This window comes from Apus apus, chromosome 4, assembly GCF_020740795.1.
Source record: "Apus apus isolate bApuApu2 chromosome 4, bApuApu2.pri.cur, whole genome shotgun sequence".
Lineage (NCBI taxonomy): Eukaryota > Metazoa > Chordata > Aves > Apodiformes > Apodidae > Apus > Apus apus.
The window spans coordinates 101035393-101052282 of NC_067285.1; the positions used below are offsets into that span (position 1 = coordinate 101035393).

Sequence of the window (16890 nt, forward strand, 5' to 3'; positions counted from 1 at the left end):
CCTGCTTTCTGTAATCCATGTAGAATTGCTGGTGATACTTAAATAAACACAACATTTTTGCTTAGCATCCCTCCACAGAAGTCATGACTAGAAAACAGAGTTCCATAATTGATTGCTGTAGCTCCTGTTATAATAACACTGCAGGGTAAGGCTGAAGGAAAACAATGTAAGAAAACATCCATTGTGGTATTTGTTGCATAGCATGAGCGCACTACAATTTTTAGTGCAGAAGCAAGTGTGACCTAACATTCCCACAGATTAGCACCCAAGGAGTGAATGAACAGTCACTAAGCCACAGCCAATGGCCACAGTATCCTGCAAACCTCTCATTAGTCCACTTTCAGCAGGAATATTAACCAGCACCCTGTCGAAGGTTGGAGAGGTGATTAAAGCCTTTCTCGTTCACTGCTTATGTAAAGGGACCATGCTCAGAGGCTTAGGTCCAGCTCATGCCAACCTCCCAGTCCCCACAGGGCTGGCACAGCAAGTTTCTAGTAGATGGATGGAAAAAACCTGGCTGGTGTACATGTACAGTGTGAAGCTGGTCCTGCAACACTTGTGCAAAAAGCTCCACCAATGCGGATGGAAATTTAAACAACAAACCCCTAAATCAACATAATCATGTGCCACTGGAGAACAGCAGTTCTCAAAGCAAGCTCATGAACATGTAACTATCCTTTGAGCACAAACCCACAGAAGAGAAACTACAGAAAATAAGTGCAAGTTTGGAGCAGAAAACATCATTAAAAATTCAGGAAGTCTTAGAGTGACCCTCAGCTGCAGAGAGGCTCCTGGCTGCCACCCAGCCCCAGTCAGGGGACTGCTGATCTATGATTAGCAAGTTACCTCTTTAGGGAAATGGTACCAACATCTGTGTACAAACAGTGCTAATCCACCTTCTGTAGGAAAACCTCACCTCCTTCAGATCTGCATGAAGCCCCCTCAGATGGGAGTGGAGCTGAACTGATCCACATCAACAGAGAAACAAGGGGGCTTTTTTGAGTTGTTTGGGCCTGCTTTTTACTCCCAGTAAATTTCAAGAGTTTGGCTGTGGAAATAATGGATTAAGATGCAGAATGTTAATGCTGGTTGTAATGCATTTTATCTTGGAAAAAAAACATGCATCACTTTTGGCAAATGCAGACCTATTTCAACAAATTAACCCTATGACTTAAAATAAATCCCCAGAAAGCCTTTTTCCTGCTGCTCCTAGGAAGCAGCACTTCTGCCACTCCAGACATCCATCCTGCCTTAAACTCATCTTGTTGAATAAAAAGCATTTCAGGGAACAAAATTTAAAAAAGAAAGAAAAAAAAAAAAAAAAAAAAGATCAAAACCAACTTCTAAAGTCCAGAAAACATAAACAAGAAGCAGAAGAAGTAAATACAACTGTGCTATCATTCTCTAATTTGTGTGACCTTGCATGGGTGTTATTTTAGTAGGTAGCAGGAAGGATGCAATGCAGGAGCTGGGGGGGCTGTTACCTGTAATTTCTTTCCCTAAGCTTGTAATATTATCACAGAATGACTTGGGTTGGAAGGGACCTGAAAGATCACCTAAGTCCAACCCCCCTGCATGGGCAGGGACACCTCCCACTAGACCAGGTTGCTCAAGCCCCATCCAACCTGGCCTTGAACACTTCCAGGGAGGGGGGCACCCACAGCTTCCCTGGGCAACCTGTTCTAGGGTTTCACCACCCTCACGGTAAAGAATTCCTTCCTAGTATCTAGATCTACCCTCTTCCAGCTAAAAGCCCTCTTCCCCTCCATCCCGAGGTGGCTTTTATTCGTACTTTAACCATAGATGCTGCCATTGGCGATACTTACACAACGTTGTTATATGACAGGCAATTGTGTGCACACGCACACACATGCACGCACATACACACACATACACGCACACATGCGCAGACACAGACACGCACCCACATGCATGCACACAGACATGCACACACACACAGATACGCACACACACACAGACACGCACACACACACGCACCCTCACGCACACCCTCTCGCGGCGCTCGCCCCAGCAGGCTGCGGGTGGGCGGGGCAGGGCCGTGCGGGGCCGGGGGCGGGGCGGGGCCGTGCGGTGACGCGCGCGGGGCGGGGCGGGGCCGTACAAACAAGCTGGCGCCGGGCAGGGGCTGTGCCGCTTCCAGGCGGGCGGCAGCTCCGCGGCTCCCCGGCTCCCGGCTTCCCGCCGCAGGGCGCTTCCCCCGCCTCCGCCGCCAGCATCCCCGGGCGCCCATGGAACAGCGGGGCGGGCGCCGCACCACGGCTCCGCGCCCCGGCGGTGAGTGATGCGCGTTGCCGGGGGTGCCTCGGCGGAGGGTCTGGGGAACGGCGGGTGCTGCCCGGGCATAACGCGGGCAGTTTGGGGTGGCAGCGGGTGCTGGCTGCGGGGCGGTGGTGCCGGCAATCTGCCGTCCTTCCCCGGGAGCGCCCCGGCGCTGGCACCTGCTGCCGGCAGGTGGGAGCCCGCGGCGGCGGGAGGCAGCGCCGCGCCGGGGCTGCGGAGCGCGTCTGACCCGGCACCGGCAGGGAGCGCGGCAGCCACCGCACACCTTCCGTGCGCACCGAGGCAGGTGCTGGGAGGCACCGCTGTCGGGGGGAAAGGTGGTCGGCAGCACCTGGCTTGTAGGTATGGTCGAATCTGGCCCCTGGGCACTTTGCCTCCTGGTTTCCCTCGTGGCTAAGTGAGAAGGGCTTGTAACGGCAGGGTGGCAGGGGTGTGGAAGCAGCGTGGCAGAGCGAGGGCTCCTACCTGACAGCAGAGCAACTTGCGAAAGCTCCTCTGAGCATCTTTGATCCGCTCCCACGCTGGGTGCTGGAGCCGGCTGGATGCAGCGGGCTGAGCTGGAGCCCGGCAAGCTGCCCGGGGCTGGAGGGCACAGTGGTCCCTGGGGGCTGGCAGGAGTGCACAAAGCCTTAACTTGAGCTCACTTGTCTTTTGAAGAGCTGGCTCCCTAGAATAGTGCAGGAAGGGCTTGGTTTCTGCAGTCGTCAGTGTGCGTTTTGGGATAAGGGTGTTAGAGGTTCAGATCTTCTGGGGGCAAAAGGATGCTGGGAGGTGGGGGTGGCAGTCCCCGGGTGAAAGAGCTCTGGTTTGGTCTGGTCTTACAGGCATTTCAAAGATCGGGAAATGGCACCCAGTACAGGCAATGCAATCACCTCAGTTGACTGGGAATTAAAGTATATGACTCTCCTTCCTCTCTACATTAATGCAGTATATTGAGAGCTTTCCCTGTTCTAAGAGTGTTCCTCTTTGGATAATGTGGAGGAATAAACAATATCTGGGAAGTCCTAGGAATATCAGGTGTAGTGGCATGGGGATGGAGTGTCTGCAGGGATAATTATTCCAGCATTAGAGGCATGTTCATTGCCGACTCCCACTGGGCGCCTCTGCCGTATGTATGGCAAGTGGATCATTTACTAGAACAGTTTCAGTTCAGTGTATGCCCATAGATTAAATGGATCTCAAACGTAATATGGTAATATATATGTATACACATAAATATAGTAACTTTTACAGTTTGCATCTCTCAGCATTTCTTGCACTCTCCAACAAGTGCATTTCCCACATTGCTCAGAAATGAGCACCCAGAAAGAGTGCAGTTACCAACACCAGCTTTAGCTGTTTCTTGCACATCCATCCTTTTAGTACCCAACTTTTTTTTCCTTTCCCCCCACCCTGTTTTGGAAAATGCAGAAGGTTTTGGTATTACTGTAGTCAAGCAAATGTCTCTGGTAGGTCAGCAGCAAGATCATGCACCTGAGGCAAAGCCAGCTGCTGCAGTGGAGAGGCATTAATTTGACAGAGAAAATTCTGACCCCAGCATTACCAGGTTCCAGCCTGTCCCCTCCTTGTCAGGATACTACCTTGGTTATTCTGAATTAGCCATGTGCTCTCAAAAACATTACAGAAAAAGAGTGGGTGGGAAATCGTTTTTCAATACACAAGGATACATGCATGTATAGATACATGCTTTTCATTAGAGGAAACCAGAAATGTTTTTCTTAGTCTGTTGACTAGTGTGGGATCTCTTCCCTCCTCCAGAAATGCCACCCAGAGACAAAAAGCTATCAGAGCCCAATAACATGTCAAAGCTGATGGATTTCCATGAACAGTTTTGATAAATAGAGAAAGAAAACTGAAAATATGCCTGGGCAGTACAAAATGGAAGATGCTTATGGGTCATCTCACTTCTCTCTCCAGAGCTTTTGAGTTCCCTCCAGGTCAGCATCTAGTGCTTCAATTAGTAAATTGATTGGTTTAGCTAAGTCTAATACAGTGACCTCACCAGTCTGCACTCTGCTCCAGTCTTATTCTGAAGGCAGGAGGGTGGAAGGCACAGAAATCAGCATGGAATATGAACTAGAATTTTTTAAATGTCTTACTGTTGTTTGAAATGGGGCCCACAGCTACAGACAGTAGTAAGAAATTGGTTGGCAGAGGAAATGAGAATAGAATTGCTTAATCTGCTGTATTCCCTTTTTCAATATATCCAGTTAAGGTAAGCATTTGAACAGAACAGGAGCAAGACAGGACAGAGCCATCCTTTCACACAGTTTGTTTTCTTGGGGACAGCTCTGATGAATTAGGAAGCAACTCTATTAACTGTACGATAGATTTCTGCTTCTTAATTAGAATGTGACCCATTTTGCTTGGGAAGTAGGGTTGGGAGTAATTTCTGGATTTTAAATGGAACATTTGGGTTTATGAGGGATGTGGGAAGGGGGAATAGAGAAGGCAGTGTTACAGCATAACCTTTCTCTTCAGGGAAAAGACATTGAGTTCTAAAAGATACTAAAAAATTACTAGAAGGTGGTAGGGGGATTCCATATTAACAATCAGTACAAAAATTTCTGTGCATCCTGAGCTTTTTCAGTTTTATTTTTACTCCGCTGTAATGTCCCATTTTTTTTTTACCTGCATGAGATTCTCTGAAATCTAGGGTATTCTCTTCTAAAAATTTTTATGATCTCTTAGCATGAGAGATTGCAGTGGTCCCTTCTGACCTTAAGAAAAAGAGTCCATGTTATATATAACTACAGTCTATTATAAATTTGCTACTTTATTGCTCACACTGGAGCTGAACTCCTTCTTTAGAAGTCATGAACTGGTGACCAAGCTAATTTATATAAACTGTATTTATCACAGCAGGTGCAGGAATATAGCAGATTTCAGCCAAAAATACTTCTTACCATGTCAGCCTTTCTCAGCTTGTTAAGTTCCTTTAAGCAAAATTTAGAGACTTCTAAAGTGTATTTCTGAAGTCTTAGAGCTGATAGACAATATATCATCTTAACAGCATTGAAATTATGATTTGGTTTCTTAACATGCTGACTATAAAATTTAAAGCCATGGTTTAATCTGTACTGGTTATGCAGAATTTTTTAATATTACTTGCGAAATGTACCTAGAATATTGTTTAGGCCCTGTAATACAGGTTCATATAGTTACTTATCTTTTCACCTCCCCTCTTAATGCACAGATGGCTTTTTTTATATATCATGAGGCAATTAATAGTTTACATCCCTCGAGATCTATGGCTTCAGTAGTATATAGTTCTACTTAAATTAATACACTAGTCTGTAGCACTCACTAAAGTAGGCAATTACATGTAGTTAATTACTGGAAACTAGAATTTGAGCATTTCATTGGCATGTTTAAAACTTTTGTCAAAATGTGATTAAAAACAGCACGAGGAGGGAAGTGTAGGAAGCATTTCTTCATGAAGAGGGAATTTTGCAATAGTTTAATATTAAAAAATAGTAAAATGCCGAACACACTTATAAGGACAAAAATGTTTTCTAAACTAGATTAGATTGTTCAAAGAAACTTGCTCCCTTTCCTTTTGTGCTCTTGACTGAGCTTCAAGTGACAGCTGTATCAGAGAGTTTTATGCTAACTGGATACAAAGTGTCACTTGAAAAAGCTCATATGAACAAGTAAGGATCTATCCTATGGCAGACTTCATCTTTTCTTAAAGATAGGGATATATATTGTTCATATCTATGAGTTCTTGAAGAATTTCAGGTACACTACAACTGATTTATTTCAGTTGTTTTAAACACATCACTGACTACAAATGTTCAGATCACTGACTTTTCATCAGTTTAGAAAGTTGTTTAGAGTCACTTACGGATTTTTTTCCAATATGCGAAGTCAGCATAGAAGATGTGTGGGTTGTACTGCACAGCTAGTTTGAACTAGCAATGTTAGTCTTATATTTTGCAATATTGAGTTCCCAAATACATGCAAAGGAAAAAACAGTCCCCAAACTGTTCTGAAATTCTATCACATCTGCAAAACTAAATATACTTTATAAGAACAGAATGTCTCACTCAGATTTTAGCTCTAATCTCCCTCTAGAGACAAACTTTAGTAACTGATCTATGGTTCTCATTCAGGGCAGATTATGCTTTTTCAGATGCCTGGGCAAAGAGGTCTCCAGTGAAGGGCATCATGAGGGAAAGTGAGGATATCTGAAACTGAACCTGTTCATCCTCAGTCCCTAGGGAATCATAAAAATAGAGCTTCTCTTTAATGAAGGTGAAGTCACCTGCATATTCATGGAAAAGATGTAATCATCTTTCTTCCAGTCACTGTCCTGGCAGTAACTGTGTCCCATTAGCTCTGCTATCTTCTCAGTGTGTTGCTGTGGGGTTTATTTTGTGAAGGATTCCCCTGCCAGAGTTGCCAGCAGACTACCTTGTGCTTACTGTGTGCCCTACCGACACACATTATATTCCCTCTGACCTGCTTTGCCAGCTGCCTGGAAGATTCTTACGAAAGTTCAGAGGTAAATCCAGCTTCATCCCACCTCCAGCAAAAGTTAAATCAGTCCAGGCAAAGATTATCTTATTCTGTTAATGCTAATTTAACTAAATATATATATATTTAAACTCGGTAGTTTAGGCCATGGCATTGAGTGAGGATAAACATACCAAGTCATTAAAATACCTTGATAACAGTGTAAGAAATAGTCAGAAGTAATAAAATAGTGACATATGCTTCAAAAAGCACTGTAATATGCTTGAAAGTTGATGAAAAATGGCAGCTGTAGCTCTCATACTGCACTTGCTGAAAAAAACTTCCATTTATTACTAAGTTACTATTCCTTTTGAAGACGTCTTAATCATGCAAGCTGATTCGATTGGCAGTGTCCACATTGAATCTTGTTGAATAAACAGTATGGCACATTTTACTAATTAATTGGAGAAAGCTGAAGAAAAGATTAAGCAAAAGCAATCAGGCTTTTTGAAAAGTCTTGGTATAATCTTCAAAGCACCATTTAACATAAACTGTGTTTCTTTTACCAACTTGCTCATTTACTTGTAGCAAGTAAAATAATAATGACTGTCAGTTAAATTTTTGTACTAATCTGGAGTACAAAGTCACTGGGTGAAGTCATGTATGCTCTGCATGACTTGTGGAGGCAGCAAAGAGAATTCTTGCAGCAGAAAAGTAATTTGGCAGTGGCTGCTATAAACTCTTCAGTGCATGCTTCTGAATGTTGAAAAAGTTTTTCAGACCCACAAATTATAAAACTATGGAATACATTTTTGCATAATGTTATGTAAGTTGCTGTAATTCTAGCCACTAAACTGCAGATCCACATAAAGCATTAAAGAGGACATAAGGGAAGAAAGCTGAATGACAACCAATTTATATGCTGTTTATTCCTGGACACCATTTTGCCCACACAACATATGTCTTGTGCTGAATTTAGAGACACACTCATTGTCCATTGTGTTGCATTAGTCTAACACAACAAAATAATTGATTTGGATATCAAACCTGTATGGTTTGAGAGCTACAAAAAAGAATGGAAATAAAAGGTAGACAAAGCTTTATTACTTGCAAGTAGAACAACAATAGCATATAGGTACCTTGAATGGCATAACTACTGGTATGGTTCATTGGGTGTGCAAAAAGACAGTAAATGCTCTGGGAACCATAGCAGTATTCTCCAGTGCAAGAACACCTGATGCAGACATTAATAAATAGTTGGGGAGAGCAATGAAATTATGTATGTCTGGAACAGAAGATGTCCCCAAGTTTTTTCTGAGATCTCATTTTGCAACAGAAGACAGTTGCTTTTTTTTTTATTTAGAAAAAGCTATCCCCCTAAAAGTATATGACTTGAGAATGGGAAGATGCTGGGGCACAGCTCCACTGAGCCTCTAAAAGCTACCTGAGCTGAGGCCTTGGGACCACACCTGTAATATCCCACAAGTCTGATTTCAAAGAAGAGTGCTGACCAAAAGAAGAGTAGAGCTACAGTGAAGAGGCACCTTGCTATGTCGTTTATTTCCCCCAAAATTCCTATGCTATACTCAGCTGCAGGAAGGCTTGAATAAAAAAAAGTTGGCAACTGTGTAGTATGCAAGCTATGAAATAAGAATGAACAGTCCCAATGTATTAGTATATATAGTTCATTTAAAAAAATAAAAATTCCTCCAGTGTGTTGTCAGTAATATCTGAGACCAGCAGCTAAAAGTTAATCTTCCAAGAGACAGGCAGCTTATCACAGAACTTGGCTATTAGCATAGCATGTTTCAGTCTGACTACTAAGAAGGAAGGGTTCTTACCATTAGGCTTTCATTTAACTCCTTTCAACAGCAGTTCAACCTGTTCCTCACTGGAATACTATTATACCTTTTCCAGTAAGGTGTTAAGACAGCAACTCAAGCTTACTATTTATAGAGACTCTTAAAATATACTCTTGAGTAAGTGGCTATTCCTTTAATCTGTGACCTTAAAATTCAGCAAGAGTTGATGTTTTGTTGCACTCCTGTACCAAGCTGCCAATCCACCACTGACCTAATCTGGCTGGTGCTGTACCATTTGATCACATTCCTGGGAATGTGGTGGCAGCATAGCTCAGTGGGGACATCCACCGTGAATGTATCTATATCCAATTGTCTGTCACACAGTGTCTCCCCACCAACATCCTCAGTGTGGGACTGATAATTATTTATTGTTAAAACTGAAGTAAATTAAGCTGAGGAACATTAACAGGAATGGTGAGGACAGGGAGAGAGAGTGAGCAGCAGACTAATGGCAACATACAAAACTGAGCTCTTTCAGTCAGATAAAACTTAATGGTGACCAAATATGGAAGAACAATAAGTTCTTGTAAAGTTGGCTCACATCAGACATCACAGGACAGCCCAAGACATGACCTTGTGCCCAAAACAGGACATGCCCATGACCTCAAAGCCCATAGGCATGCAGGGAAGCACATACTCTTTTGACTTCAGATCTATCATACCACATTGCTTCCCTCTCCTCCCAGCCTTGATTTCTGCTTCCTAACAATATCGTTGCCTTGTAGCACTTTGTTATTAGAAAAAGTGAAAGCATAAATGTAACTATCAGTAGCAAACATCAGGAAGCAGACCTGCTCTGTTCAGGATGCAGTTGTGACCTCTAAATGCAAAGCTATCAGATGCAACTTTCTAGATCACTTAGAAACACATCATTAGTCCTTGTCACACTGGGACTTAGCTTATTGTGGAAAAGTCATTAGTTTCTTTTCAGATTCTCTGGAGGATTTCCAAAACCTAGACCTTGCATTTCCTCAGGTTGTTCATATGTAATTTCATATTTCAGCCCTTGTTAGCCAGTACAGTACACACTCTTCAAACCTTAATTTTGTAATTACAGTAGCCTACTAAGGCAAGGCAATCAAGTGCTCTGCCATTGTGGCTTCCACTTCTAAGTGATATTAGACAATACCAAAATCATGCCTACACCAGCCCTCTGCTGAGGTTATAAAGTCTTTGGAAAGCATCTTAATTTAGGGAGCTTGTATACACAGCCGACTCTTAACACGACGGTTTCACTTCAAATATTGCATTAAAAACACCCTGACCTTCAGATGGAGGTGGTATTAGTAGTTTTTTGATAAAGTGTGAAGCTTGTTGTTTACATCACAGCGGCTTGCTGGCTAGCTCTGGAAATGACCTTCAGAAGTATGGATTGTATTTTTTTTTTTTTTCTCAGAGTATTGTGACTGGAACCACAGGTCTTTTAGCATTTTGTAGGTGCAGTCATACTGCAGACTTCAATTTCATTATCTTACCATTTTGCAAGGCCAGAGTGCATACCACTGACTACCGTTAGAGACCAAGCACAAAGCAAATGTTGACTTCACTTTAAAATTACACAAACTCATTTTTTTATTGGTTTTCTACTAATACAGAGTTCTTCCTAAATTCTTCCTAGGATAATGTTACTTCCCCACAGTTGGGCAGCTCTACTGATTTTGTGTGAGCCCTTTTCCCCAGAGGCTTTACTTCTAGATTGCTGTCACATGGTCCTTTAGGAAGCTATAATTCCAAGAGACCTTCTGGCAAGACCCTCAGCTTATAGAAATGTTCTTTTATTCCAGTCCACACCTTTCCCTTTTTCTTTATTTGTTTCTAAGATAAGCCTGTTCTTGCAGATTAAAGAAGCACTGAATTCTCTTGTGATTGTGGTTCAACTCCAATGAAATCAGATTTAAAAAAATAATAACAAATGATACTCTGCATGAATCTTGGGTGCAAGAGACAGATTCAGAATGTTTGTCTCTCCTGATGACTGGTTATCATTTTCTCGTGGCATTATTGTATGTGCCTGTCTTAAATAATTATACCAAATGATCTATGAGCATAGAGTTGGGAAAGCTAAAGGAGTTTGTTTAGTTGTGATAAGCAAAGAAACCCAACTTGCAGTGTTGCTTTTATAGTAATATGTCCGAGTATAAAATAACGTTTCTTTCCTTTTTCCTTTTCCCTCTTTCAGCAAAGTTTCTGTTTGAGAAATACATTTTCACTCAGCAAAACAAAAACAACTTTTAAAGCTTGTTCTTGGTCGAAATCACTCTATGCCCCATTACCTACTTGAGTGAAACCAGACTAAGAATTTCTGTCATGGCAGCTTTTCTGCTGGGAGCTGTGTTGCTTGTTGTCCAACCTCAGATAGTGCCTTCCAGACCTGCTATAAATTTGAAGGCTGAGACTTCTCAGTCTGTTCAGAGAGAGCTTTTAAAGAAAACATCTCAAAAAAATGACTTCAAGGAAAACATTCATTCTAATGGATCATGCAAGCAGCTGCCACAGACTATCATTATTGGAGTGAGAAAAGGTGGAACAAGAGCTTTGTTAGAGATGTTGAGTCTCCATCCAGATATTGCAGCAGCAGAAAGTGAAGTTCACTTCTTTGACTGGGAAGATCATTACAGAAATGGATTGCAGTGGTACATTAATCAAATGCCATTTTCTTATCCCCATCAGATCACCGTGGAAAAAACTCCAGCATATTTCACATCGCCTAAAGTGCCTGAAAGAGTTTATAACATGAACCACTCAATGAGACTACTCCTTATTTTAAGAGACCCAAGTGAGAGAGTACTATCAGATTACACCCAAGTGTTCTATAATCACATGCAGAAGCACAAGCCGTATCCATCCATTGAACAATTCCTCATCAAAGATGGCAAACTCAATGTGGACTACAAGGCAATAAACAGAAGCTTGTACTACATTCACATGCAAAACTGGCTGAAGTATTTCCCCCTTGCTCATATCCACATCGTAGACGGGGATAAACTAATCAAAGATCCCTTCCCAGAAATAGAGAAGGTAGAGAGATTTTTGAAGTTGTCACCGCAGATAAATGCTTCAAACTTTTATTTCAATAAAACTAAAGGCTTCTACTGCCTAAGGGACAGTGGTAGGGAGCGTTGTTTACATGAGTCAAAAGGACGAGCACACCCACAAGTAGATACGCGGTTACTCGAGAAACTGCATGAGTATTTCCATGAACCCAACAAGAAATTTTTTGAGCTTGTGGGCAGAACATTTGACTGGCACTCAATTGTGGCAAGTTAGTGGTAAGATTCAGAACCTATGTTCCAGTGTACATTTAGAGATTTTAAAAAGGGCATTTAAGATATAATTTATTTGTAAAATCCATAAATACTTCTGTACAGTATTAGATTCACAATTGCCATATATACTAGTTATATTTTTCTACTTCTTAAATTTGAAAGCATTTTGTATTGTTTTTCATGGTTGTTGACATTGTGTATGATGTGTCTATATGAAGAAACTAAATTATTTCACTGCAGAATATGCTCTCTTGAGAATGCATTGTCTTTTTAATAAATAAGAAATTCATTTCAACACAACCCTTCAGAATTATTTGAATACTTTGGCCTTTCTGGACTACTCTGGACTTTCTCCTCTTATTGCTGATGAATATGCTTAACTTCATATTTCCATTTTTCTTGCTTTAAAGTGTGGGTTAATAATTTCATTTGGAAGTACTGTTGTAGTTAGCAAATTGTTCCATCCAGCTTTATAAAATTATTTCCTGATAAAGTGGTGGCACTTATAGACACTGGGATATGCTCACCCAAGGGATGGTAGAAGTCTCTGTAATAAGACATATTAACTGCTGTATTTACCTTTGTATTTAATGTCATAAAAAGTGCTCCTCAAATTTTTTGGCAGTACAGTGCAGGTTTCATGGCAGATTTTCAAAGATTCTGTAGGGACCAGCTCATAAAATCTGGCATTAGCTGCAGAAATATGGTCAACCTGAGAACTTCCTACAGTCTCTGAATGTATATATACTTCATAAAGGAAGACAGAAGAATTTAAGCAATATAGGGACATTTTCAAGGTTGCTTATGACTGTTCTTACATTTTGTAGCACATTTATGCTTTGCCATCATTGAAAACAAATACACCAGAAAAAGTAGTTGGTCTGCATTCTATAAAGCAGTAACTTCATTAATATAAATGTTACCACATTTGTACCCCATTTAAAGCCTATTTTCTATAAGTTGAGTGCTTCTATAAGGTGCTTCATGCAACTGTGGACTACTGTTCATTAAATCTCTTTCCAAGAACCATGATGCCAAGTCTTGATTAGACTTGTGTGTTGTGTAATTAACCATAATTCCAGGAACTTTTATCATATTCCATCTGCTAAAAATGGAAGTTAGATGTTAGTGCACTGGTAAAAATGGCATCTCTCCTTGTCTACAGTAGTTATGATGTCTTGTCAGACATCAATTTCTGGAGTTTCCACATAAGGCTTACTATAGTATTTTCATTCTGAAATTCTGATTTTCCTTTTATGATCTTGAGTTGGCTCATCAAATGTGCAATGGCAACACCCCGTGAATTTTAACTTGTAACTGATTGTTACAATACTTTATAAAATTTAAATGTAGATGCATTCATTTTTTTCTGGTGAGACAGTGCAAACTTGGGCACTATGACAAGGTACTGTCTAGATGCCAATATCCCATATTATGCTGCTTGCATGAAAATTTGCAGATGCTGTCCCTCTCTCTCCCACTCCTTGTGCACCTGCCCAAGCTGTATTCAACCTCAGAGAGGTTGGTGGTGGTGTTTTATAAAGCAGACCTTCAACGAAAACCTACAATGAAATGTTGTTGTACTCAATAAAATATTTTCTGAATTGCATCTTTCCTTTCTCTTTTGTTCATCAGTTTCTTGTTTGGAAGACCAGAATTGAGGGTTCAACTCTTGTTTTAAATTCCACTTAATTATTAAGAATTCAGCTGTAGCCCACTCGATAGATTGAAAAGCAGTTGTTTGCTACTGGGTTGTACCTTCATTATGCATTGCTGACCAATCTACAACAAGGAGGGAAAGCTCCTAGTGGCAATAATGTCAAATCTTACATGAGGCAGATGGCAAAATTAATAGGATTACAGCATCATCATCCTCCTGTTAAAGTTTTAGAAAAAAGAAATACAGGGAGCTTTGTATAAGGCAGGGCAGTATTGTTTTGTGTTTCCGTTACTATCCCAATTCCTTGCTAATGTGGTATCTGCAGGAGTACTGTCCCATTTCACTAGAGCCTCCCTCCCAGTCCCAGACTAAGACCACTACAGTCACCAGCTTTTTGCTGGGAAAGTAAAAATGCTACCAGTGTATGTGACCAGGAGCCAGAGGAGTACAGGGTGGCTGAGATGCATCAAGTTCACCTGCAACAGGTCACACAGGGCAGCGTAGGGCCTAAATGTTGAATTGTGAATGCCAGAGTGATATTGACACCTGATGTTGGTAGAGAGAATACTTTTAGATGTATAATGCTACTAATACTGGTATCTTGCCTGCCCCTAAGCAAGACACATGAACATTTTCCCTCCGCTTCTTCCCCCTGGCATGATATGGCTTGTCTGTAGAAAGAAAAGTAGAGCATGAACCAGGACTTCATAGCATGTTATCTGTAGGATCAGGAGGTGAAGTGACCACTTCAGGGGTACATCGTGAAGCAGAAACTCACATGAGTAATCCCATAGACTCAAAGTTCAAAGGGCCCACAGACAGCATGTCCTACTAACTGTGTACATGTTGTGCAGGATGGCATGATTGCACAATGCCTTATCCTGGAGGTTGCACAGCCAGCTGTCTAGTAGCTATGACGGTGATGGACAATAAATCACACTAATAATAACAGTAATATTTACCCACCATAGATGAACTATGTTCAAGAGTTACAATACTTAAAACTAGGATTCTGAGTATCAATTTTCAGTTTAACAAGAGCACTGTTCACTTTCCACACATGCACTACTGTGTTTAAAGATACTTGCTAGAATATTTCTGAAAAAGTGCTGAACAGCAAAAGCCAACAGAAGAAAGTGAAGAGAGTGTGAAAGAGGCTGAAGCACATTCCAATTGGGACTGTGGAAACACTAAAAGTAATCTCTGAAGTCATGCCATATCTATTCATAAAAAGAAAAGAAAAAAAAAAAAAGTCTAAAATTCCTTTCCAGTGTTGTATAATACAGGTATTTATTTCTGTAAAAATCTACCATCTCAGGTTTAAAGTACAACCACTTTGGTGTTCCAGAGTCTTGTTTCCTCTGGGCAGCTAGCCAAGACTATGATCACTCATGTAAATATTATATAACACTTTATGAGAATTCAGTCTCCAATTCAAAGCCTACCACTCCCCTTGTGTACAGAAAGAAATCCCAATCAAGTCATTAATCAGGGTGGCTCTGCAGGACAAAGTCTTGCCCTTTGCTTCACAACATGGCTTAGTGTGTGTCTTTGAAAACCAGATATTGTACCTGCAGGGGACAAAGTTTAAACTACAATGATTATCCAATGAACACTGCTGAAAGAGTAAGGAAAGGGAAAGAAGTTTCCTAGAGGAAAAAAAAACAACAACACAAAACCACAAAAGTTATTACTTAATCAAGAATATTGCTGCATCTGCTCTTGGTGTTATATGATCCTTTTATATGTGCTTTGCTATTCCTTGTATCTTTTTCCTGATGTTGTCCATGAGATAACATCTATGGTGCTTGAATAAATCAATATTGTTTTGGAACATCTCAGAAAATAATACATCCTTTTTACATCTTGCTTGACTTTATTTGCATTTGGAACCTGGTAGTGCTGCACTCATTGAGCAGAGTGCGAGACTTAGCACCATAAGGTATTTTAGATTAAAACTTCTTTACTTTGGAGCTCAAAGTTGATCATTTCATGTTGCTTTGTCTCCATGCATCTTCAGACTCAGTTTCTGCAGCAAGTCAGGATTCTTATTGCCAGTTTTCATCCACACAGATTTCAAATGTCTAAAGAAAAATAGGATGGAGTAAGGCATACTTCCATGTATCTTTCTTCTGCTTTATTTAGAATGGCTGACCAGACATTTAAGAAGGTTCATACATGCATCCCACAAAGGTGCTCTACATGAAAACTACTTGTCAGAGGAAAATCCCTTCTCCTTTCTCCTTTTCAAAGTCTGTAACATGAAAGTCCCAATTTAGCTCACAGTGTGAATGAAATTTTGCAGGAGTATATTAGATGTTCTCTAACACAGTAATAAAGCAATGAAAAGTACAATAAGGCCAAAGTGTTAAACTAACAAGCCAACAAAGTGTGTTGAACTTGCTACTAGGTATATAACACCTGAAATAACTGCAAATATGTGTCCCTATAGTTGTAATTCTATAATTTTTAATCCAGTAACTTTTCTTTATATGATTCTGCCTAAGTGCCCAGTTACACTGGAAGGATTTTATGTTCAGTGCTAATTCCTGCACTGTGCAATTGCATTGGAAAGGCCAGTTACAGGTGGAAGCCATGCACTCTTATGAGTGAAAAACCTTGTATTAATATTTTGCTTATCAAAAATAAATGAAATTGCATTTGTGTCTCCTAGAATATTGGTAAAGGAAAGCACTACTCTTTTCTTGCAACAAGAACCCTTTCACAGTAAATATTCCACTTAACTACCACACAACAGTTGATGCAGATTTTAAATTAATAGTGCAATAAACTCTACAGTGATGCTGCAGATTTTAAATGCCTTCTGGGGTATATAAAATATGCAAGTCAGGGTGGGGAGCAGCTGGATGCAGAGGAACAGCTGGTCTCACTGGTCTGAGAACACTTTATGATAAGGTGTGGCTTGGATATCACTTTGTGTTGTCTATGGAAGCAATGTCTTCAATTAACTTCAAAGTTAATAATACCATAATAATGACATCTTTCCACTTGCTATTGACATTATGGCTTGCAAAAACACTGTTTAAGATCCAAACCCAAAACAGCAGGTGCATGAGAGATCTCAGTATAAAAAAAAAACCTGTAATACAACTCAGCATCAATTATGAAGGGACATTGGCTTGAACAAAGGACTGTTCTGGAGTGAATGGCAAAACTCTTTATTTAATTTGGATGAGGGTTACAGAAACAGGAATCTGTATGCATTCACAGTAGAACAGCAGAACAACTTACATGCTCTGCCCTCCTTGGTTTTCCATCAGCAGTGTTTCAACAACAATGAACAGGCCAGCTTCCAGGTCTCAACACAATTCAGTCCAGATAA

The 16890-nt window shown here is 40.8% G+C and overlaps 1 protein-coding gene across 1 annotated transcript; it reads left to right on the top strand.

Annotated features, from left to right (window-relative positions):
- The first annotated feature begins 2174 nt into the window (after positions 1-2174).
- On the top strand, positions 2175-12187 carry HS3ST1 (heparan sulfate-glucosamine 3-sulfotransferase 1). The gene is made up of 2 exons (XM_051619423.1): positions 2175-2295; positions 10801-12187. Exon 2 carries the CDS (start codon positions 10929-10931, stop codon positions 11886-11888), a length of 960 nt encoding a protein of 319 aa, XP_051475383.1. The 5' UTR covers positions 2175-2295; positions 10801-10928; the 3' UTR covers positions 11889-12187.
- The last annotated feature ends 4703 nt before the right edge of the window (positions 12188-16890 follow it).

Excerpts from the sequence above, each read along its gene's own strand:
- HS3ST1 (XM_051619423.1), top strand. The coding sequence starts at position 10,929 with ATGGCAGCTTTTCTGCTGGGAGCTGTGTTGCTTGTTGTCCAACCTCAG.